Below are 22,905 nucleotides of genomic sequence, written 5' to 3' on the forward strand. Positions count from 1 at the left end.
CTCTTCGTTATAAGGGAGATTACGGACAAATTCTGGTGGCCAGTCCTTCTCGGCCAACAAGATATCATAAATGACAACGACTCGATCCCAAAAGATGGCATTGATTGTGCGTTCAATGTCTCCTAACTGTATAGTTACTTTATACACCCTATTGGGAGTGGAGACACGCATGTCAGCAGTCTCAACTTGTAACAAGTCAACAGTTGCGTTCACCTCCAGATGCTCTTGAAGATCCCGGTGAACTATTGTGACCTCTGCTGCACTGTCTAAGAGTGGTAAATGCCAACTTCCTGTTCTTCAGTAAAGCCCTCTTCCTGAGTGGCATGTCTAGTGCAACTGTTTTGAATTGGAGTTTTTGTTGGGGAAGTTTCTCTTCTTTCTTAACAGAAACTTCTGACAAGTGTTGAGTCCTTTCTCAGTTTCACGTACTCGGTTCACAGCTCTGACCGTTCACCTCTCTCACTGCATTTTTCTAGTGAATCCTGAAAGGAACGAGATTGACATGTATAAGTATATTGATATCTGTCAGGTGTTTTTAAATTATCGCTATTTCTAAGATTGTAACGATTTTAGGGATCTCCAAATGCAGAGATTCTCCCCTTTCCTTTTGAGGTGTTTGTTGTTTTTTATCCCAGCATTTTCTAGAACCCTCAGGTGCTTGCTTGGTAGAACCTTTATTAGATATACCCTGTAATTTTGGTTTATTGGCTGGCCCCCAGACTATCTCGACCAATACTAGAGAATGCCTCAGCGATAATCTTTTGCAGCTCACGTTCTTGATCCTGTGCAGGAACGTACCGGAGCTGCATATGCACTTGCTAGTGCTACTGCTTCCCCTTTAAGATTACTCAATATTATGGAGGACACTGTGGCAAAATTGACCATTAATTGCCTAAATCAAGGGCCGGGGCAGCCCCGTATTCATCTTGAATTTGTTTTAACACCTCCGGAAGATTGGCAAGTGTTGGTATACTGTGTACGGTAGTATGCAGCGTGGCAAATACTGTAGTGCAGTTATCTATTGTGGGAACCATCCCAAATGGCAAGAACACAGTCAGTATTCAATGTTATCCTGAGGAAAACTGATGCCAGTGCATTAATTTTATGAGCTAACCAAAACAGAATCTCCTCCTGTTTGGCGGGTACTTTACCCATGATCAAATGTACTGTCGCAGGGTTAATGCCTGGCGTAACTGCATGTGGTTGCGCTGGGGCAGCTTTTGCTGGGTTCGTATTTGTTTGCATTACAAACTGTACTAATAGTCTGTATATTGCCGTAAGCTCAGTATATTAGCCGCGAACCTCAGCTACTCCCAAGGTTGCTGCATCAGGGTGCGGTGTATATGTGGGCAGTAAAGGCCAGGTAGGACCATCATTGTTCAGAGGACGTAATCTAACATGTAATATTGTATGCGGTAGGGCACCATCAAGCCAATTATTATAGTCTTGATAAGACAGAGGTATCTCTAAGTATGCATCAGCTCTGTATTGTGCAGGTATGTAGTAATGAAATGTGTTAGTGTTTCCATCAACTGCTGTAAAGATGACCCAAGAATACAAAAATCTGTTCTGTAGGCAGAAGGAGCCTCAACAACAAAGGTGACTGGATCCCCCTACCCCAACCCCCCCTCCAGTCTGTGAGGCCATTTACCAATAAATGTGCAGTAAGGCGTTGTCGCATGTTTAATGCAATTGCTAGCGTTGGGGGTTCACCATGGTAATGGTAAAATATTTGTTCAGAGTTAAGGAGCCCAAATGGGGATTGATCCTTTTAAGGTTCAAGCTTGAACAATCGACAGCGTTGGATAGGTACTACCAACCTAGCTGAGGTGGAAATCCTGAATACCACGGACGTCTCCGTATATAGTATTGAGGTACCTTTAGCACATAGTGAGACAGAGATGCTTAGGAAGATCGGAAAATTAGTGCCTGACCAAATGTTGGCGGCACCATGTCGCATAGGTTCTCATTATCCTAAGGATCATTATCCTAATGAGACTTCTGGATTTAGGTGTTAGAATCACTTGAATTGAACTGAGTCCAATCCCACAGCATGTGGCACCTGTCAGCCTAATGCGGGTTTTTCGGCTAACTAGCAGCACCTCCTCTCCACCGAAGAGCAGGGATGATTGTGGCAACCGGGCGCATGACAGAGAGGACTCCTCAGGGGAATCGTGGTCGATCAGATCTCATTCTTTTCTCTCAGTTACACTTGTCTCACACATGGAAAGACAAACAGAGAATAGTTCAATAAGGTTTATTGAAGTAGCTGCATCTTAGATAAAATGGCATGTACTGCAATAACTAGGATGATAAACCATGCTAAGAGTAAACTGATGACGAGAAGAGTGAAACACAAAAACAGTCCCACCATGGTGTCAATAAGAATAAGATGTATATGATTCCTACCTAAGCTATGTTAGAGCACAGAGTAATAAGCCCTAATCCACCCTTCAGGTTTCCCCCCTGGGAAGACATCATGCCCCATACCTGAGCAAGGAAGCCTGTTGCTAAGAAGACACCGTCCCCATACAGGCCTGGGATCCAGTAGTCTAAGCAAGCAGCAGTAGCAAAGGCAATCAGCAATCAGCATGCAGTCATGGTCATCTGGAGGAATCTCCCTCTAACGTGTATGGGACAGGGAAGTGTTTTTATAATAAAACAGCTGATGTTCTGAGAAAAGGTCCCCACGTAAGGATGTGCATGTTTCTGTGAATGTTGGAGACACAGAGTACCACGTTTGCCGGCAGCCCTATCTGACTGCAGCCTTGAGGAGAGCACACAGTGAAAGGAACGTCTTGCTAAGAATGTAGCGCTGTCCTAGGCGAAAGAACAACTAGATAGAGAAAATAAAACAACACTGCAAATGTGGCTAATGCTAATAAAACAAAGCAATGCTGAATAAAATGTAAAGAGGCTAATGTGCACAATGGCAGGCCTAGTTTGCTAAAATAACATGTCTAAAACATGACTAAAATAGCTATACAACACCACCAGGCTACCCAACATTTTTCACCAGTACCAGTTATCTTATTTTCTTCTTTTTCACCTGTTTGCTCTCCGTCCAAGAGGGTAAACAAGCCTATGATTGGCCTTAGCCAATAAAACAAAAGTATTCACAATTTGTCCAGCTAATAGTTTCAACAGTATGACTGTTTCAGTTTCAGGAATATGTTTTATTGTGAAAGCTATCTCAGAGTTACTTGTAGCACAGAAAACCAAGATTTAAGATTCTGGTTCACTTTGTCTCTTTCTCCATCTCTTGAAAATCCTTCCAAGTCAAACCAAGTTGCACCCACTAAACATTAAAGAATCTCTTGTCATCTGCCTTCCCGTTTTATTAAGAACTGCTGCACTTGTCTTGGGCTAGACTTTCAGCCCAGAGGCCAAGTGTTACGTCATCCTTTCACAAAATGTTTTGACCTGGGTCTGAGTACAAAGCAATTGTCCCTTCCTACCAGCATCTTTTGTTTGGTTTGGCCTTGAAACCAGGCAATTGGCTACAGTACAACTTAAGTCTTAAGTGGAGGTAAGCTGTAAAACTGAATAGGTGAGAACCACAGAGAAATATTTTGGGGCTTGGCACATATTGTTCCTCATCACTTTGACCCAGAGCAATAGAGAGAAAAACACGAAGGAGGGGGGGGGAGACAAAGATCAACACAAAGGGAGAAAGCAGGAACCTGTAACAGTGAGATAAAGGGGAAGGGAGAATCTATTGGTGGACTGAAAAGACTAGAGGTGGTATGGGCAACCCTGCCATTCAGTATAATTGGCAGTGGGCCTCTGAGCAAAACTTTAAGCCCCAGTATTTAATATTTTACAAGTCAAGCACTGCCTTGCTTATCCCCCCAGATCTGTAAATATATCAGCATTACTTTCATGTGATGACCCTTTCCACAGACCTTTATGTGGTTCTACGTTACCTGTCTGGGCTAGGTCAATGCCTTGTAAACACCCCACCTAAAAACATAATAATGACACAACCATTTTAAAACATATATTTGTTTTATTTCTTTATGGTTTAAATTACAAAACTTCACGCAACATCTCCCCTTCATTACGTTTTGTACATCCTCTATAAATAAGAAACGAAACATCATGGAAACATTTACCTGCTAGTTTTGGGTTGAGTGGGCAGATAGTTAGGCATACTAGAGCATGCCAAATGCTGCAGAGAATTACTTTAGTTGGGTTTGTGAGTATTATTTTCATCTTTTCCTTTGTTCTCTCCTGGTAGCTGCCAATAAAGACTAAAGTTATACCTCGCTGATGCTACATACCATTCCTGGATAGCCTCCTGTGTTGTGTAAAGAGGTGGCATGGTGGCAGTATGGGCCGGACCACAGTCCTTAATTTGTAAATAAAAAAGTGCAGGTGTCCAAAGCCCTCCTCCTAAGCACACGGCTGCTGTATTTATATGTGCAGACACGGAATACTGAGGTGGCGTATTCCTGAAGCAGTCTCGGGCCCTTAATCTAATTACAGCCACTCCCTGTAATAAATAAGATTTATTTCCCCTCTAATTTATAGCTGATAAAATTGGGCAATAACTGAGTAGTGTTACTGACCACCTGCGCTGTCACGCTTGCTTTAGGTGTGATCTCAGTGTATGTCAGCTTCAGGTCCCAGTGCTTTATGTGGGATGAAAAAATTGGGTTGGGGATGCGGGTAGTATCGAAAGAAGGGCGTGGAAAAAAACATAACAAATTTTTGGGAGGGGGGGTGGGGGTAGAGGCAGCTTAGAACACATGAACTAAAATCCTATGCTTCACTCGGTGTGCCACCCGACCAGTATGCAGCTGGCACTCTGAGTTTTCTGTTATTGCACCCAGACATATCACACACCAATAAGCATGCACCTTCACCAAGCCAGGCCAACTGACTATGTCAGTGCCTGTTAGCCCTATCATATAAATAACTATGATTTTGCTGTTAACACTTAGAAATAAAAAGGCGAGTTAAACATTGCTATTGTCTGTGGAAGGGGCAGATGTCTTCGGTTTGTCTCAGTCACTCCTGTGCCCAAACGTAGACCATGTTCCTCTGCAGTAATTCACTCTGTTAAATCTTTCTGCCCTTTTTCCTTAGACAAGTTACTGAAATCCTCTCCTCTGCATATTTCAAGTCATATACTTCCAATTCATCACTCTTCGCAACCTGTTCCTGTGCCTTCTGCATTTATCTCTTTGCGTCAATGCTCCTTTACCATGACTTTTCAACCACTCATGCACATACTCTCTCTGTGTGTGTATATATATATATATATATATGTCCATTGTCATGTAAGCACATCATCTCTTCATTTGGTTCTGTCAATATTTTGAAAGCTGTGTACCCTTCGTTCTCAAGCAGTTGGCACATCTTTGTGTTCTGGAGAGAGGAGAAGTACTGGATGGACATGTAATAAGGCACTGTGTGAAAAACCTGTACTTCCGTCAGCCTCAGCCCCAGAGCTCCCAATCGTGCGGAGTCATAAACACCCACACAAAGCCTGAGTGCACCCAGACACCTGGAGGGGATTCAGTTCATAGTAAGCACTACACAATGCTCATGTGTTACTTGAAAAACCCAATGCAGAAGCACAGCACATGGAAAAAGCAAACAACCTCAGAGAAGGCAAAATGAACTAAAATATGTGAAATGTAGGCAGGGGCTGCACTACTGACATGGATTACTTTGAGGGTTTTTATAGTCACAGTGGAGAAATCAATCAGCGTATTTGCCTGTAGAATTCAGTACATTAGTACAGGGCCTCATAGGTACATGTTTTAAGTTCAGTTTGTAGTTACTGCTGGGTCTCAAACCTGGTAGAACCCGCCCCACTTAAACACTGGTGATTATTTTATATTTTTGTAATTGTAATTGTAATCGTATTTATATAGCGCTTACTACCCCTGACGAGGCGTCGAAGCGCTTTTCGATGAGTAGCACGCTACTCCGGTACCCAACAAGAATTAGTGATGCATTAGTATAATTTAATAAGGAGTACAGTTTTAGTATTATTATGAGTTAATTTGAGTTGCGGATATGAGAGTTTGTTAGTTAGATTGACTGGAGTAATGGAGGGGTGGAGGAGGAAAGAAATCCAGAAGTGTTAATTGGGAGTTTGTCCTTCATTTGCTCAATCCAAAGGCTTGAGATGAATAAAAGGGGGGCGGAGGGGAAAGAGGATGTGGAAGGGTTAGGGAGAGCATAGTAGCAGGGTGAGATGAATGCAGGAGAATTTAGTAGGGCTGTGTGGGAGGTCACAGAGGTAGAGTGAGGTTTGGTGAGTTAGATGTGGGGGTGGAGGGATGAGCTTAGGCAGAGATATTTAGGAGATGGAAGTGGTCGAAGGGATTTGGGATGAGTCCGAGTGAGAATGGAGGATAGTTTGATAGAGACATGACATAAGAGCGATGAGTAGATAAGTGTGATAAAAAGAGAGCAGAAATTCATAGAAACATGCCAGGCACAGAAACAACATATACACATATATATATATATTTATACACACACATGACTATACACACACATCTGCACATACAATACATAATTAGAAACATGGGTAAAAAATACTTAGTCGTCCATCCATCATCCTGGTAAAAAGGCGGGAACTCCCCCACCTACCTCGAGGGTGGACGGGGCGTGGCCCAGCGGGCGGAGCCCACAGGTGCTCCACAAAGGGAGAAACCCTCCACTCTGTGTCTCCAGCAGAGGAAGACAGAAACCGCGCGTCCCAGTCAGACACAGACCACGCTCCAGCACATCAGGAACTAGGAACTAGGTCTGCCCAGGCTACCAAGGAAGCAAAAACCCCAAGGAGTGTTAACTACAGCATATCTTAAGATGGCGGTATGGCGGACCAGAGCGTGATAAGACCGAGGTGGTCACACAGCCAGTTTCATCAGCATTCTGGTGCAACAGAACTCCTAGTCCTGTAACCAGACACCTGAGACAGACACAGCATTCACATTCATGGTACATTGAAGGACGTAGAAACTTAAAATGATTTTTATCTGGTCCCCATGTCCTAGATCAGGTAGACTTCATTTGGTAGGTGCAGCTGGTCATGGAACTAGGTTTGTAGAATTTAAAAGAATACCGTAGCACCTGGAGGCTGACTGGTAATTTTAAGAAGATAAGTCAACTTAAGCCTTCAATTCTTCAATTAAGCTTGCGTTCCCTTCTTTATAAAGGCCCTTATTTGCCACCATATTAAAGTTTCCAAACAACCATTGTGTGGTACCCAGCTGTACTCGACCTGGTCTGGATGAAGGGCAAATCTTAAAGGCCTCTGTACTTGCCAGGGTGTCAATGGAATCAAAGACTTTGTCACAGTTAAGACTCTTGAAGCTGTAGAATTAAAGGGCCCATCAAGTGCAGATGAAAAAATAGGTCTCTTTGCTCAGTCCTGCATCTACAACAATCACAAAACACCAGACAAATGTTCCTTTGATGATTTCTTCTTGGATTTTGACATGTATTGTGACATCATTCGCCGTGGAAACTGTTATGTCCCCTCTTATTACACAGAGAGAGCAAGTGCTTAGCAAGCAAACTGCCATTTTGTTTCACTTGTGTGCTGGAAGCTTAATAACACAATTATGATGACTGTGTTTGTTTGCAACAAATGGCTACAGTTGGTTGTAACTGGCTGGGACTGCTAGCATCACACCCACCATTCTTGACGCAACCACTGGGTTTTCTGCAAAACAATTTCTTGCCACCACTTCCTACAACTCCATCCATTACAAAAATGGATCAGTTCAGTCCTAGTGTGGATGCAAGCTTAGAATAAAGGAATGTTGTTAAAAAAAGATTTTTTTAAAAACCAAATGTATCTGCTTAAATGTTCTTGTGTGTTTTTGCAGACGGTTTTCCCATTGGCTTTGATCATTGTGCTATGTAGTTTACCCATTTTGTTAAATATGTTCCTTCAACATCCTTCAATATCAACCATATTTGGACACTGACAGTAACACGTGAGGACGTAACCCGTGATGATATAGTCCGTGTCGCCACTGAAGAACACGCAGCATTGGATACTGCCCTCTGCTGGTACCCTCCTGGGTTTGCAGATGCCATCAGTTATCCACCTTCATTCTGTAAGACACAAAAAGACATACACAAGTCAGGAAACATCCCTTCAATGATGCTATGGCAGCATTATACACCACATCTGGGGCATATCCATGGACCATATCCCTCTGGTCACTTCTTTACCCACCACTATTGCACCTTACGGGGTAAACAGCAACGTAGATCTGATTTATTGCTTCTAAAGTCAGGGTGGGAGGGAGCAGGTTATATGAAGGCAATAGTGGTAAAACGTTACAGGGTGTTTTTTCTTCAAACCATCGTTGCAGACCACCAAGGTTAATCTCAACAACATCTGGTACCCTAGCCACGACACCAGGGACTGTAGCATGATTTCGGTGCACACCTGAGAAAGCATCCGTGCTCCAGTAACTCTTAAGTTAATGCACGACTTCATGGCATCTCAGCCCAGTAACACAAAGCGTCAACCACCACTCGATGGGCCAGATCATGATGATATGTAGAGAGCTCTGCAGCCATTTTTGCAAGAAATTGCTAAGTCTGCAGTGCATGTGCTGCTTCAGAGCACATCTCAGAAACATGACTAGAACTGTTGTGTGAACCTGTCGTTCCCAGGAAACGTCTCTAAATTGATGCAGAGATATTTCTGGAAACATCCATACAACTCATCTGTTTGTGAACTGCACTAGAAGTCAATATTGTTCGGAGCCTAAGGTCTCGTGGACTCTCCTGATCAGCACGAGGTTAAATGAAGATGATGGGCACTTACTGTTCTAAGGTTTTGGCTGGTATTTTCCCTTCATCCTTTTTTTGAATGTTACTCAAGATGGGGGCTTCATACGCAAAGGGTTGTCAAAGGATTGTGAAGTTCTTTCCTTACTGTTAAAACTGGATACCCTTAGTGGAGCAGCACAATGCAGAAGTAACTGACTTCTACCAAACTTTATAGAATGACTGCTTCAGGTCATGAATGCACCATAAAATCAGGCATGTGGAACATCATTTCTGTTCTGTCCGAAGAAAGATATGAGATGCAGAACACAGAGTGAAGAATTGTGCTCCAGACGCAAAAAGCGAAAGCAGATACCAAGTGCGCCTCTACGAAATATCACCTAGTGGTTGTAGCTAAAACAAGAGACCTTAAGATGATTTTTCATCACTGGATTGGCTATTATGTGTGTGCATGTCACCAATGTAAATCTCAATGAAAAAGATACAGAAAACTGGCTATGCTTCAACTGTGTTAAACACTAAATACTGGGACTGGATAATGCTGTTCCACTGTCCTTGTCTTGACCTAAATCTTTAGGGGTCACCACCACACTGAGTGGAAAGAGCCTCCAATAATGTTGTCATTTGTCAATGGGCTTTCTTCCACACCCGACATAAATGTGGTGTCTTTCTCCCCTTCACCACTCAGAAATTCCACTGATAGTCCCCTGCCTTGACTATAGAATAGTCTTTACACTTGGCAACATCGCCCCCTCAAAAAAATCATTACCTCTACTCTAATCTATACTCTAAAGAGTCCATAATCGTACTGGTGGTCTCTCAAATTATATGACCACATCAGACCAGCACCCTACTAACTTCCAGCAAAGGGAAGAGTGAATTGTAAATCTACCTGCCTCATTCTTGAAAGCTTAAATGGGCAAGCTCTAAATTATCTGTTGAAGTTATTTGTCCCTTATCTTCCAATAGGATACCAAAGGACCACCAATCATAACCTACTATCCATCTGGCCAACTTCTTAGAAGTAATTTGGAGGAAGGATCTTCCATGTTTAAGGACAATCCCTGTGTATCAGCATACATGGTCAAATAATTCCTCTGTTGACTAAACTATTCAATAAATGTCTGATACTGTCCAAAACCTCATCTCTAGGCCCACTTCTATGACTCAGATCTAATGTGCTCTACAAGTACTGCAAGTTGGGCTTTAGGGCTTTAGAAAACCCCAAATAAATAAGTTAGCTTTGTGGAGATTTTTCATGTCACCACTTTAAGAATCTGCTAAGTCTGATGCAGCACAGTAGGTGAAATGGACTGCAGAAGAGGTCTTGGCTTATGTCAGAGTCCATGTTCAAAGCCACAGGAAATGCTTGGATGGTAGAGGGCTGAGTTCCTGTCCTAGCCAAAGGGTTGTAGTGAGACTGCATGGTTACTCTAAGTTACGGTACAATTGTTGGACATGTGGACTCTGAAAGGGATCGAAAGCCCTCTCTGTTTCTCATCAGAAGAGAGGCACAGACTTTAACGATTTCCTTCAGGGATGGGACCTGAAGCATTAACACTTTTAATGGGCTTCTCCAGTTTGACTGCTACAACAAGGATGCAGTCTTATGTGTGAACATCCTTTAGAGACCAGTTTGTATCAATGTATTCTTCAAACTTTCAAACACCGAGACATCCATCCACTACAAATGATGAAGATGCAGGGTGCCACTCTCCTGGCTCGAACCCTGAATTTTCTTATCAGAGATATTGTGAAAAGCAGCACACACTTGCTCGGGATTTGTACACTCCTGTATTGCAATGCCCACACCAGGAGTGTGTGAATCTACTATAATTATAAGCTTGACCCAGCCTGGCAGTGGCAAAAAGCCTTTGAGATTCATGGCACTGAGCTTTACTTACATCTAAGGTGTGAGCTGTCGGTGAGGGGATAGGTTCTGTTATGGTGGGCTTGCCCACTGGGTATACCTGTGGCATTCAAGTCAGACTGGAGGAGAAGCAGGTGAAGTCACTGACTGAAAAATCCTTATAGTTAAGCTACTTATCATTGGCAGGCTGAATAATGTGTGTTACCTGGCCAGCAAGAAGGGACTCTAGTGGTCCCATAGAGACAGTGAAGATGACTGGGGAGAGTTTATTACAAGGGACCCACTTGAGCACACTGATGTGAACCAGGTTAGGACTTCATGGTTTGTGTGCATGGGGGGAGCACTGAAGGTGCCAGAGAGGGCCTGAATCAATGGGTACCTTCCTAGTGACACAGGGGTGCGCTATGTGGCTGTGCGTGCTGAGGTTTATTTAGAATTATTTATTTGATATCCTTGCTGACACAGTTAGTTCTACCAGTAGCATACAAAATGGCGGTTCATGGTATCCTGATGCAGCATTTGGATTCTGTGCTGTTCGATGTAAACATTCTATTGAAGTGCTTTCAATCATTTGTTTACCAGCAGGAGCTGCATGTTAGCTTAAATGATCCTATTCCCACATTTAGGCCGGCTAGCAGTAGCATGCTCACCTCTGATGAGTCGACTCTGAGGTTGCCAGTTACATTTTCACTCCGGTGCAGGTTTACCTGCGAGCCGAGGGCAGGTAAGCCCAGTTTGCCTCTGTATCAGAGGGCTGCACGCAGCAGAGACAATCAAAGATCAGGTATGAGGTACAAAAGTCAGCTACAAAAACAGAGTTGAGGAGTTGTGCTATGCTGGTGTCTGAGATGGAGAGAAACAGTTCATTAAAAAAAAAACTTAATGTTCTCATTCTGTATGGGTGTTTTTTGTAACATTTTCCTTGTGTATTATGTAGTTTATAAGCCACGACAGTCCAAAATGTTCGATTGTTATGGTGTTTGAAGAATGTTCACTAGCTTCCATTTGGATATTGGTTATTGGCACTATATACACACTATACCAAAACGAGATATAGAGTGCACCGAGTCCAGGGGTTCCCCAGAGGCTTAACAGAGGCTAAAGAAGATAATACTAATGCTCTATTTTGTGGTAGTGTGGTCAAGCAGTTAGGCTTATCAGAGGGTAGTGGAAAGCATTTGTTCTACACACACAGAAAATAGAAGAAGCACACACTCAATGACTTAACTCCAGACCAATTGATTTTATATAGGAAAAATATATTTTCTTAATTTATTTTTAGAACCACAAGAGTCAGTTTGCAGGTAAGTACAAAAGGTGAAAGGTACTTTGCATATATATACTCAGGACTTTGAATAGAATCGACAATGTATACCGTTTTTCTTAAAATGGCAAAAAGCTATTTTAAAAGTGGACCCTGCATTTTTTAACAGTTCCTGGGGGGGGGGAGGGAAAAGACAATACAGTTTTGCAGATAAGTATACAACTTACAGTTCCTGTCTCTGGGTTTTAGGTAGTCCACCGCTGGGGGTTCCAGGTAACCCCAACCACCCACTACCAGCAACACGGAGCCGGTCGGGTGCAGAGGTCAAAGAGGAGCCAAATTAAAGTGGGCTCCTATGGAGACAGGGGGCACTCAGATCTTGGTCTGCTGGCAGGTAAGTACCTGCGGTGTCGGAGCGCAGACCTGGGGGGTTTATAGGAGCACTGGAGGGGCCCCAAGTAGGCACCAAACATGCACCCTCAGAAGCACGGGGTGGCCAGGTGCAAAAAGGACATCGGGTTTCCAATGCTGGTCTACGAGGAGACCCCGGGGTTACCAGAGGCTGCAGGTGAGGTCCAGGGGGGCTTCTCGGACAACTCACCGGCTGGACAAGGGAGGAGGGCTGCCTACTGGACAATGCTGCACCGTGGGTTGGTTTCTCCTAGGCCTGGGGGCTTCAGGTGCAGTGGTTCTTCAGGCGTCGGTTATCTTCGTCCAGGGCAGTCGTGGTCAGGGGGACCCTCGGGATTCCCTCTGCAGGCATCGTCCTGAAGGGGTGGAGAGGTTAGCCCAAGGTGAGCACTTGCTCAGAATTGCCTGGGAATCCTCTCTGGCTAGTTGGGCCACCTGGACACAGGCCGTGGGCATAGGGTGCAGAGCGGTTAGGACTCACGCATTCGGGGTGAGGCTGGAGTCCTTGCAGATAGTTTCTTTTCTTCTTTTCATCAGACAGGGCTGCTGTCCACTGGAGTTCTTGGTCCTTTTGGGTGCAAGGCAGTCCTCTGTAGCTTGGCAGAGGTTGCTGGTCCTGCTGGATGTGTCACTGTAGTTTTTGAAGGTTCTTTGAAGCAGAAGATAGGGCAGTTGTTGTCTTCTTTTTTCTCTCCTGGGGGTTGTAGGTTGCCAGGAATCTGGTGAGCTGTGTTCAGGGAGGCCCTTAAATCCTAGATTTAGGGGTGTTTTAGGGGTCAGAGGGCAGTAGCCAATTTCTACTGTCCCCGAGGGTGGCTACACCCTCCTTGTGTTCACTCCCTTGGGGGGAGGGGAGCACAAACCTAATCCTATTGGTCCCTGTCCCCCAAACCAAGATGGAGGATTCTGTAGGGAGGGGTCACCTCAGCTCTGGACATCTTAGGGGTGGTCTGGGCTGGGGTGGTCACTCCTCCCCGTTTTCCCTACTTTTCCAGCCGGACTTGCCACCAAAAGTGGGGCTTTGTCCCGAGGACGAACATCTCCACTAGTTGGAGTGCCCTGGGGCACTGTAAGCCGAGGCTTGAGCCCTTGAGGCTCACCGCCAGGTGTTACAGTTCCTGCAGGGGGGAGGTGTGAAGGACCTCCACCCAGGACAGGCTTTGTTTCTGACCACAGAGTGCACAAAGGCACTCACCCCATGTGGGCAGAAACTTGTCTGAAAGTGGCAGGGGCCTAGTTAGCAGGGTCCCAGCTCACTTTCAATCAAAGTTGGCATCAACACTAGGCAAAATGTGGGGGGTAACCATGCCAACAGTAGCATTTTTACTACAGCTATGAACTCTATTCTAGAACACAGTGCTTTCCATATGATTGACTTCTGCAGCCGTTATTTATCCTCAGGAGAATATATACTGATATTGCTATTAAACTGTGCACTCTAGAACCAAATCTCAATGTGTTCAATGTATTTTGTTTTCATTAAAGATACATTAACTCTTCGTTAATCTCAGTCGTGAATCTGGTTTATTTCTGATTTAAATGAACTTAAGACTTGAGCAGAGGTTTTTCAAATCGAACAATGTATGTGCTTCAAACTTGCTAATCAGTCAATGTTCAATACCTTCCGTAGCATTCATTTTTATTGTGTACTCCGTATGTGTATTGACAATATTGCCCAAACACATTTTCATCTTGTAGGGATATTACATTAGGAATTAATCTAATAACATTTTCCTATCAGTATTACTTTGAAATGCTAAACGTTTCAAATGATGATAAAATGCAGAACTTTTGGCCTTACCTTTTTTCATCCCTGTTAGACCGGACAGCCTTAGGGTGCCCCCCCCCCCCCCCCACCTTTTTGCCTACCTCCTCCACTTTTCTGACCTAATTTTTGTTGGTATTAGGACTCTGTGCACTTTTTCAGTATAACCAGTGCCAAAGTGCTTGTGCTCTCTCCCCTAAACATGGTAATACTGGTATATCCTCAGGTGGCATATTTAATTTACTTATAAGCCCATAGTAAAGTTGTACTATATGTACCCAGAGCCTGTCAATCAAATGCTACTAGTGGGCTTGCAGCACTGATTGTGCCACCCACTTTAGTAGCCCCGAACCATGTCTGAGGCCTGCCATTGCAGAGGCTGCGTGTGCAGTTTTATACTGCCAAATCAACTTAGCAAAATTCCCTTTTTGCCACGCCCAAACCTTCCCCTTTTATATATATAAGTCACTCTTAAGGTAGGCCCTGGACCACCCAAATGGCAGAGTACAGTGTATTTAGAAGGCAGGGGACATACCTTTTTAGTTTTACATGTCCTGGTTGTGAAATAACTCCCAAAGTAGTTTTTTACTACTGCAAGGCCTTTCTCTCCCCCATGATCAATCATTTATAGAGCACAGCAAATGACCCGTGAGGGTCTCAAGGTACTGATGCTGTATACTGCTGCGTGAAGGTATGATCATTCAAAATCCAGGTCTTTAGTTCTCTTCTGAATTGTTGGAACAACAGTGCACTTCTGAGGGCAGTGGGAGGTTGTTGCAAGCCTTCGGGTACAAGAACGAGCATCCCCTGCTGTTGGCTAGACAGATCCACAGGGTGTATGCAAGGGAGAGGGAAGCTGATCGGAGGTGTCTGGTTGGTTGGTGAAAGGTCAGGATTTTGTTGCTGTATGCTGGTCCTTCGTTGTGCAAGGCCTTGTAAGAGTAGGTCAGCATCTTGAACTGGCATGTCTTCTGAAACAGGAGCCAGTGTACTTTCTTGAGATGGGGTGTGATGTGGGTCATTCTGGGGAGGTCTCGTATGAGTCTTGCCACTGAGTTCTGTATTGTTTGGAGTCTCTTCAAGAGGTGTACAGTGATACCTTTGTAGAGTGTGTTTTCGTAATCCAGTCTGCTGGTGATAAGGGCCTGCATGACCGTCCTTCTGGTGTTTGCTTGTAGCCATCAAACGGTCTTGCGGAGTATACAAAAGGTGTGGGAGCAGGTGTATGAGAATGTAGACTTGTTTCTTCATGGACAGCTTGTTAACCCGGATGATACTGAGGTTGCGGGTGTGGTCCGGGGGCAGAGTGTGTGCCGGGCTCTGCTGGGCCACCATGTGTTGGTCCATGGCGAGATGTTGTTCCAACAGATGAGGAATTCTGTTTTTTTGGTGTTGAGTTTGAGACAGTTTAAGACAGTCGTTCCTCCTTTCAGTCCATGACGTTCATAAGGCATCTGTGGAAGTTAGCTTTTGTGGTGGAGGGCTCTTCAGACAGCGAGAGGATGACCTGTGTGTTGTTGGCGTAGAAGAGGATGTTGAGTCCATGTGATCCGATGGCGACTACCAGGGAGGTCATGTAGGTGATGAAGAGGGTCTGGCTGGGAGACGATCTTTGGGGGACTCCACAGATGATCTTCCTTGGCTGTGAGGTGAACAGTGGGGGACGGATTCTTTGGGTTCTGCCGGTGAGGTATAAGACAATTCATTTGAGGGTGTTTTCTTGAATCCCAATGTGGTGGAGTCTGTTAATCAGGATGTGGTGGGAGACGGTGTTGAACGCAGCAAACAGGTCCATGAGGATGAGGGCTGCTGTTTCCCTGTGGTCCAGGAGGGGCTCTGATGTCACCTGTGGCTGCAATCAGGGCTGTCTCGTGCTCTGGTTTCTTTGAAATTTGGATTGGGAGGGATCCAGGAGGTCATGGTCTTTTAGGTGTTCAGTGAGTTTCTGGTTGATCGCTTTCTCAAGAACTGTTGCTGGATAGGACAGCAGAGAGAAGGGCTGGTAATTCTTCCAGTCAGCTGGGTCAGTGGATGGTTGTTTTTCAGGCGGGGCCTCACTTCAGTGTGTTTAGAGTCCTCAGGGAAGGAGCCAGAGGTGACGGAGGTGTTCAGGACCTTCCTGGATAAAAATGGTATTACCTTATTATATTTTACAAGTGTAAGTCCCAATTGCGAAGAGATAAACATTTAGATTTTGATGTTTCTGGAATCACAAGTTAAAGTCCAAATTTATGGTGAAGTTGGATTTTAAATTGAAATTCTGAAAATGCCACTTTTAGAAAGTTGTAATTTTCTTACTTTAGCCATTTGGTGCCTGCTGCCTGTGTCTGGTCACCTGTCTTCGGTGGGTGACAGCTGGGATTTGTGTATTCCTTCTAGACAGCCACACAAAATAGGAGCTTAGGTGTGACTCGATGGGCCATCCTGGTAGGATGGGAGGGAGGAGTTGGGCACAGCCTCACTTACACCTGAATAGGCTGAGTCCTGTCCACACACAAAGGGGTGTTTACTTTCCTGCAGTGAGTCTGGAGCCAAAGCAGGACCTCTGTGCACTTCAAAGGCCTGTCTCTGAAGTCTCCCCCACTTCAAAAACACCATTGGGTGTAAGTAGTGGAACTCAGACACGCCACTTCAGTACACTTCTGGACCTGTGGATACTCTGCCAGAAGGAAGGATTTCAGTGTTGCTGCACCTGGAGTCTGCCATTTGTTAGTCTACCCTGCCAAATGGTGCCACCCTACTCATGGACCCTTGGAAGTGGCGCTAAGGTGTGTTCTCAACTGAACTGCCACATCCTCTGCTGATTGATGCATCCCCAAGCAGAACAGAAGCATCTCCTCAGCTAAGTGGTGCATCCATGAGCAGAACCGACACATCAATACTGCTGCATGAATTGGACTGCATTGATTCGACCTGATGCAAAAGACTTGCACTGTCGCTGCAACCTGCATCTTGTGTTCAATGCATCACCTTTGCAACGGTCAAGATGTGCAAAGCTTTCCTTGGCAAAAGCTCCTCACATCTCCAATCAACAGCAGCCTCGACGACAAGGCTGAAATCCTATATCGCAGCTTCACCGCTAATTGTAACCAACACATCATCTCCACTGTGCAAAGCATCCTTGACCCCAGCCTTCACATCGCAATCCCAGTCAACAGGACATGTTGAAACCAAAGCATCACCTCGACTGTGGGACGCATCTTCAAGGCGAATCCATGAAATGATCCACAACCAGGATTTAAGGTATTTCGGTTCAGCTGACCTAACAGGTTCCCTGTAGCCGACCGGCACTCCATCGAGGTCAGCCTGAACTTTTGACTTTGTCCTGGTCCGTCACAACCAGATATCCCCAATAGTGCTTCTTGGCGCTATTTTTACTTAAAATTTTGAAATTCAATATCTCCAGGTCTACTTATTGGATTTTTGTTGACTGGGCTTTTTTTAAATTTATTTATTAAATACAGATCTGTTTTTCTAATCTGGTGTGGAACCTTTTTGTGTGGAGTTTTCACTGTTTTATTTTTTGAAGTGTTGCACACATACTTTACACAGTGCCTCTAAGTTAAGCCCAGCTGCTCTGTGCCAAGCTACCAGAGGGTGATTTAGGGTTTTCTTCAGGATTACACTGGCTAGGATTGTGGTTACTGCTTGATCAGGGCTTATGTCCCAGTCAACCAACAACAATTTCTAACAATCTCTACCTGCGAAATGAGGCACTCAGTTATAGACAAAATTAACAGCTGATTATCAGTAGCTCCAAAGTTTGCCATTGCCGTATCCTTCCCCTTAGTCAAAGTTCCTCTCTTCCAACTAAGAGTCATCCCAGTTACGATGAGCACCCAAGCGAGTGGGGCTGGAAAATGGCACAATGGTAACTGAGAAGTCAAACTGGGGACATCCTTGGAGACAAAGGTGTGAGATAGTTATACTCTGACTTCTGCTTCCAAAGGGTAAGCACGCTTAAACTCAGGAGGCCAAGCCAAACTCTCTGACATGCTGGTGTAAATCACTCCCAGGAAGAAAGGGGCCTAGAAGTATTGTCTGTCCCTTAATGCTTTACAGGTCCAAAGTACTCGTTTCTGTGTACCATCTATGATATAAATTTAGTTAGACAAACTGCTCATGCTTAAAGTCTGATTCTTTGGTCTAATATGGATTTATTCCTTGCTTAAGGCAGGTCAGTGAGTGTCTTCCAAGAAAGATAGAGATTTCACTTTGAATGCACTGGATTCATTTGTCTTGTTGTCTCCCTGAAGCTCGATGCGTGGTTCTTTTATTCTTTGCCCCCTTGTTGGTGGTGGATAAGGCTTGGTAGGGGGTCTCCCTTGTGGGTCTTTTCTCATGCATGCTAACCATCTGCATGTATGGGTGTTAATGATATTTCTGCTCTTCAAACTGGTCCAAGATTATCCAGAGCTGACAGGCAAAAGGAAGACATATTTCTAGCAGTAATGTCTCCTCAACTAAATGTATTATTTAATACAAATGTATTCACATTGGAACCGCAATCAAAATGTTAATCGGTGAACAAACATGGCAAGTGCATGATTGTAAGAGCCTCATTGCACCACGTGTGAACAAAGATCTCAAGTCACACACGTATTTAGGGTTGAAACCAAATTTTGAATCTAATATTTTATGGCTGTGATCCAAATGATGTCAATGAAACAGGGAAAGTTGTGAATTGTACATTCAAATAAAAAAAACAATCCAACAACTTTGCCAGTTGCAAACGTATTAAAAAGCCTTTCGACCAAGAATTCATCTCTAGGGGCAAAGAAACTATGAAATATGTAAAGCCACATAAATCATTTAAATGATTGAATCCGTGATGCATGGGATGTCCAATGTACGGCATCTGTTGAGTACCGGGGAAGGTCTTACTGGTCAGCCTTTCATGAGGCATGGCTAACTTGACTCCCTAAGCAATAAAGAGCCTGTTCGCTAAGGCTTACAATAGTGAATAACTGGAATGACATTTCTGCAACAAATCTTGGGAATCCAGAAGTGGTCAATGATCTTAAGGGAGAAAAAGTAAAGAAATAAACCAACACCACAAGATATTTACTACTATGCAGGTCATAACTGGACCTTTTATTTTGTGGTGGACGAGCCCACCCGAGTATACTGCGCATTCACATCCAACTAGAGAGTGAAGGATTGTCGCCCCTTCCCCTCTCCACCAAATTCAAAGTTATGCATTTTTGTGGTAATGCTTTTCTTGTTTATGAATTTTAGATTTTCAAAAGAAGTCCTCTTAATAACATAAGCCATTAATGTAACCTGTCAGAAAGGTTTTCTTGACAAGAAACTAAATAATTGCACCTCTGAGTTTAATGAGACTATTTATTTAAAGTGAGTGAAAAAGAAAGATGAACTTAAGGTCTTACCTTTTTGTCTTTAATACTCCTTTATTCTTGGGTTTCGGTGAGTCGCCCTTCTTATCATGGGAGATGGGCAAATGTTGAGATGAAGGTCTGTGGTTTCCTATTTCATCATGATCGTCTCCTGAATCCCTCTTGGGGTCACCGTCAGGTATTTCCTGAGGCACATCATCTACAACTTGGGGGAAAAAAGAAAAGGCAACAGCTGCTTTAAAATCATGCCTTTTAAGCTACTTCCAGACACTAAATAAACACAATTTAGTAGATGTTAGAAAGAAGTTGAGTACCTGGAAAACAAGCACTGAGGAAGCCAACAGGGCAGGCTTACATTTTGAATCTCAAATAAAATATTTTTTTTAAAACCTGCTGCAGTGAAAAAAAACAAAAGAAAAACTATTGCCTTCTGCATACAATGCACCTAATTTAATGAGTGACAATTCATTTTGTAAATGTACATTTATTATTAACAAAAATAAATGACAAAAACACATGGTCACATAGTCAGCTGCACAATATTCAATCATGACAGTAATTCACATTGTTACCATTTTATGAGATTTGGACCACACCTCCTCCGTGTTGATGCATTATACTCTTAAAGTTTGGATTTTTATATTGTTTATCAGAGATGGGTTATTCTGTTTCAGTTCCTCCATATATTATCTAGGGTGTCCACATCTTGTTCCATTTCCTAGAGCAGCCCTGACTCTGATATACCACATGTTCAGCACGTTGGCACCAATCCAGGTCAGCTTCCCAGTCTTCGATACGTGGGACGTTCCCAATCTTAACCAGGAGCATTCTGGGTTTGGTAAACCCTATGTGATAGTTTTCGCTAGACTAATCTGAATCTGGCTTTTATTGCAACCGCTCTAGAAGGGCTACTCGCAACCTCCCCTTCCTGGAAATATCCCAAGTCCTTGGCCCACTTGATCCCTTATTTTTGTCAATGGGTCACCTTTGTTATTTAAAACCTTCCTACATATGAGGGGATCGCCTTTCGGTGAGAGCGGTTAGTTGCTTAACTAGTTAAAAAAAAAAATAAAAAAAAGGTTTGAGGGTTCAAAGTTTTTCTCACACGCTTGTTATCCGAGCTGCCGAAAACGGGGTTTGCTTTGACTCAGCTACTATCAGTCACTCCCTGCCCCTTTATCTTACTTTTGCAGATTGTTTCTCATCCCACTTTTTTCCTTTTGTCCTTGTTTCCCAGTATTTCTCTTCCTCTTCCTTTACTCCCTTTCCATCTTTCACTCTTGTTCTGTCCCAGTCCCAAAAAATTAAGCTCTGGAAATGTGAATCCTGACGTGTGGCCCTTGACGTTGGCTCTCAGGGCGTCTCTTCCACTTCGTTTAAACAAAATAAGCATCCCTCGATCAGCAGTAATGAAATGAAAACACACATTGTAAACATGGCGTGTGAGCATGGACTAAGTGGGGCGCATTCTGCACCTCGCCACCTTCCTTCCCTACCTCCACTAACTACCTATCGGCAGCAGGTGGAGATTCCAGAGTCGAGTTTATAACTGTACCTTCTGCCTCCCGGGCAGCTTCAGAGGAGAGAGGGGCAGTAGCGGCTCACGGGCCGCAGAAGGGGCGGGAGGCGCGGGGGGAGGAGGGAGGGAATAAACCTTACATTTAAATAAAAAAAAAAACACTTACCTCCTCCGCCGCTACTCTGTCCCTCGACTCTCCTCTGCAGGCACGGCTCCCAGGCTCCCTGCGCCAAAACTGACGTGTCTGGTCCCCCTAAGTAAAGGCACAGGTTCCGATTATGAGATATAGGTTCATTGTAGAGGAGATTTAACCATTTAATATAATTAAACCAAAAGCCATAGTTTCCAGCACCAAGAACATATATCTCCATTCCAAGGTACCCACCCTAGTGGCATCCATTGACAGCAGTGCAGTCTGTTTCCTTAAATCTCCAGTATACTTCAGTCACCCAAACAGATGCTGTAAACTGAGTTACGTTGCTAGGCATAAAATAGGATTGATGGCGGCAATGTGTGACAATTCACTGAATTATTGAGTTGTAAAATACTCGCTACTGCATTGCAATGCAAGCACACCAAAGGAGGCAAAACGGTACACAAACAGCCAATGGCATGAGGTAAGAGGGAAAAACTCATCTGGGTTGAACAAAAGCCCACACTATGTATATTTTAAAGCACTGTTCACAATGAGCTATGCAGACAGCTGAGCTATCAAGGCAGACTTAAACAAGCATTTGCAATGCAACGGGTCTCGCGTTTGCTCATGTTAGAGCTGATCGCGTTGTAAACTCCTAACCCGACTCTTCACCTATCGGGCAAAAGTGCATTTATGTACATAACCCAAAAAAGTGAAATTAACTATGTAAAGCGCTCGACTTCTGCCAAGCGAGATCGCGCTCGTAAATTAGAGAAAAATAAGTCCACGAGCCCGATGGAAAACAGCGAGCCTCGCATGTTTTCTGTACTTGGTCGCTGCGCTCGAGGGGGTCTAGCCACCGGAAAAGGCATGACTTATGCATGCCTTCCACTAATGAAAGCAAGCAGATTTTATTAGGCAAGCCCACGAACCAATAAAAAACACTGACGTGAAGTTGACAGGGCTCCGAGCCCTTTTCTAAATACAAAAGCGTCACGCTGCGATACCCATGCAACGCAGGCTCGACCCTAAAAATGGAGTCAGTTCTCTCGTGACAATCAACGCTTCTAGCAACAGCTAAAATACATTTCAGACAACCAAGGATCATGTTCAGAAGTGTTAGTTTTCAGCAGCAGATAATAGATGTCCTTACAAAGTTTCCTACCATCAGTTAACCAACAGGCAAGCAAATCCTGGTTTACCAGTTCACTGAGAGAGAGCACTTGTAGCCAGTGAGAGGGTGCCAAGAGCCAAGATAGGTCTGATGCTAAAGGAGTACTCAAATCACAACAGTGGCAGTGGTGGCATTCTGATTACTTGTATGGATGAAAAGCAAATTCAGTATCCTTGATTCTAATGCTCCTGTATGTATCCTGCCACAATGAAATCTCATGAGACTCCTGTGGGAGGGTCACTGTGAGCCTGGGGTCAAGGCAGCTCAAGATGAAATGTTAGGATCTGAACAAGGAAATCAGCCTTCATTGTTAGACCACTTAGTTAGGCTGCCTGGATACCACTGAAAAGCCCTCCTTTTTGGCCATGTAGGCAAAGTGCAGCAAGTCTTAGTGCCTTATTATGAGTTTGGCAGACGGTTTTGACCATCCGCCGATCTTCCGAGGGGTAGGTTGCCGCCATCCTGGCTACCTCCCCGCCAGGCCTATTAAGAGTTTCCTGCTAGGTCAGCGGGTGGAAACCTGAATTGCCGCCTGCTGGCCTAGCAGGAAACATCCTACAGCATTGTTTCCGGCTCGTAATCGAACCGGCGGCAATGCTCTGGGCTGCAGGGTGTACCAGCCCCCTCACAATGT

The 22,905-nt window shown here is 44.2% G+C and overlaps 1 protein-coding gene across 2 annotated transcripts in view; it reads right to left on the reverse strand.

The window, feature by feature from the left end:
• Positions 1 to 3,989: 3,989 nt before the first annotated feature.
• LOC138248844 (uncharacterized) overlaps positions 3,990 to 22,905 on the reverse strand; it is a 347,922-nt gene continuing 329,006 nt past the window's right edge. For both annotated transcript variants that reach the window (XM_069202796.1, XM_069202795.1), the window contains exons 17-19: positions 21,128 to 21,214; positions 19,476 to 19,647; positions 3,990 to 8,088 (exon numbers count right to left, since the gene is read on the reverse strand). In XM_069202796.1, the coding sequence (XP_069058897.1) occupies positions 8,070 to 8,088; positions 19,476 to 19,647; positions 21,128 to 21,214 (278 nt within the window). In that variant the 3' untranslated portion in view covers positions 3,990 to 8,069. The remainder of the gene's footprint in view (positions 8,089 to 19,475; positions 19,648 to 21,127; positions 21,215 to 22,905) is intronic.

The sequence above is a fragment of the Pleurodeles waltl genome, chromosome 8 (assembly GCF_031143425.1).
Source record: "Pleurodeles waltl isolate 20211129_DDA chromosome 8, aPleWal1.hap1.20221129, whole genome shotgun sequence".
NCBI classification, from domain to species: Eukaryota; Metazoa; Chordata; class Amphibia; order Caudata; family Salamandridae; genus Pleurodeles; species Pleurodeles waltl.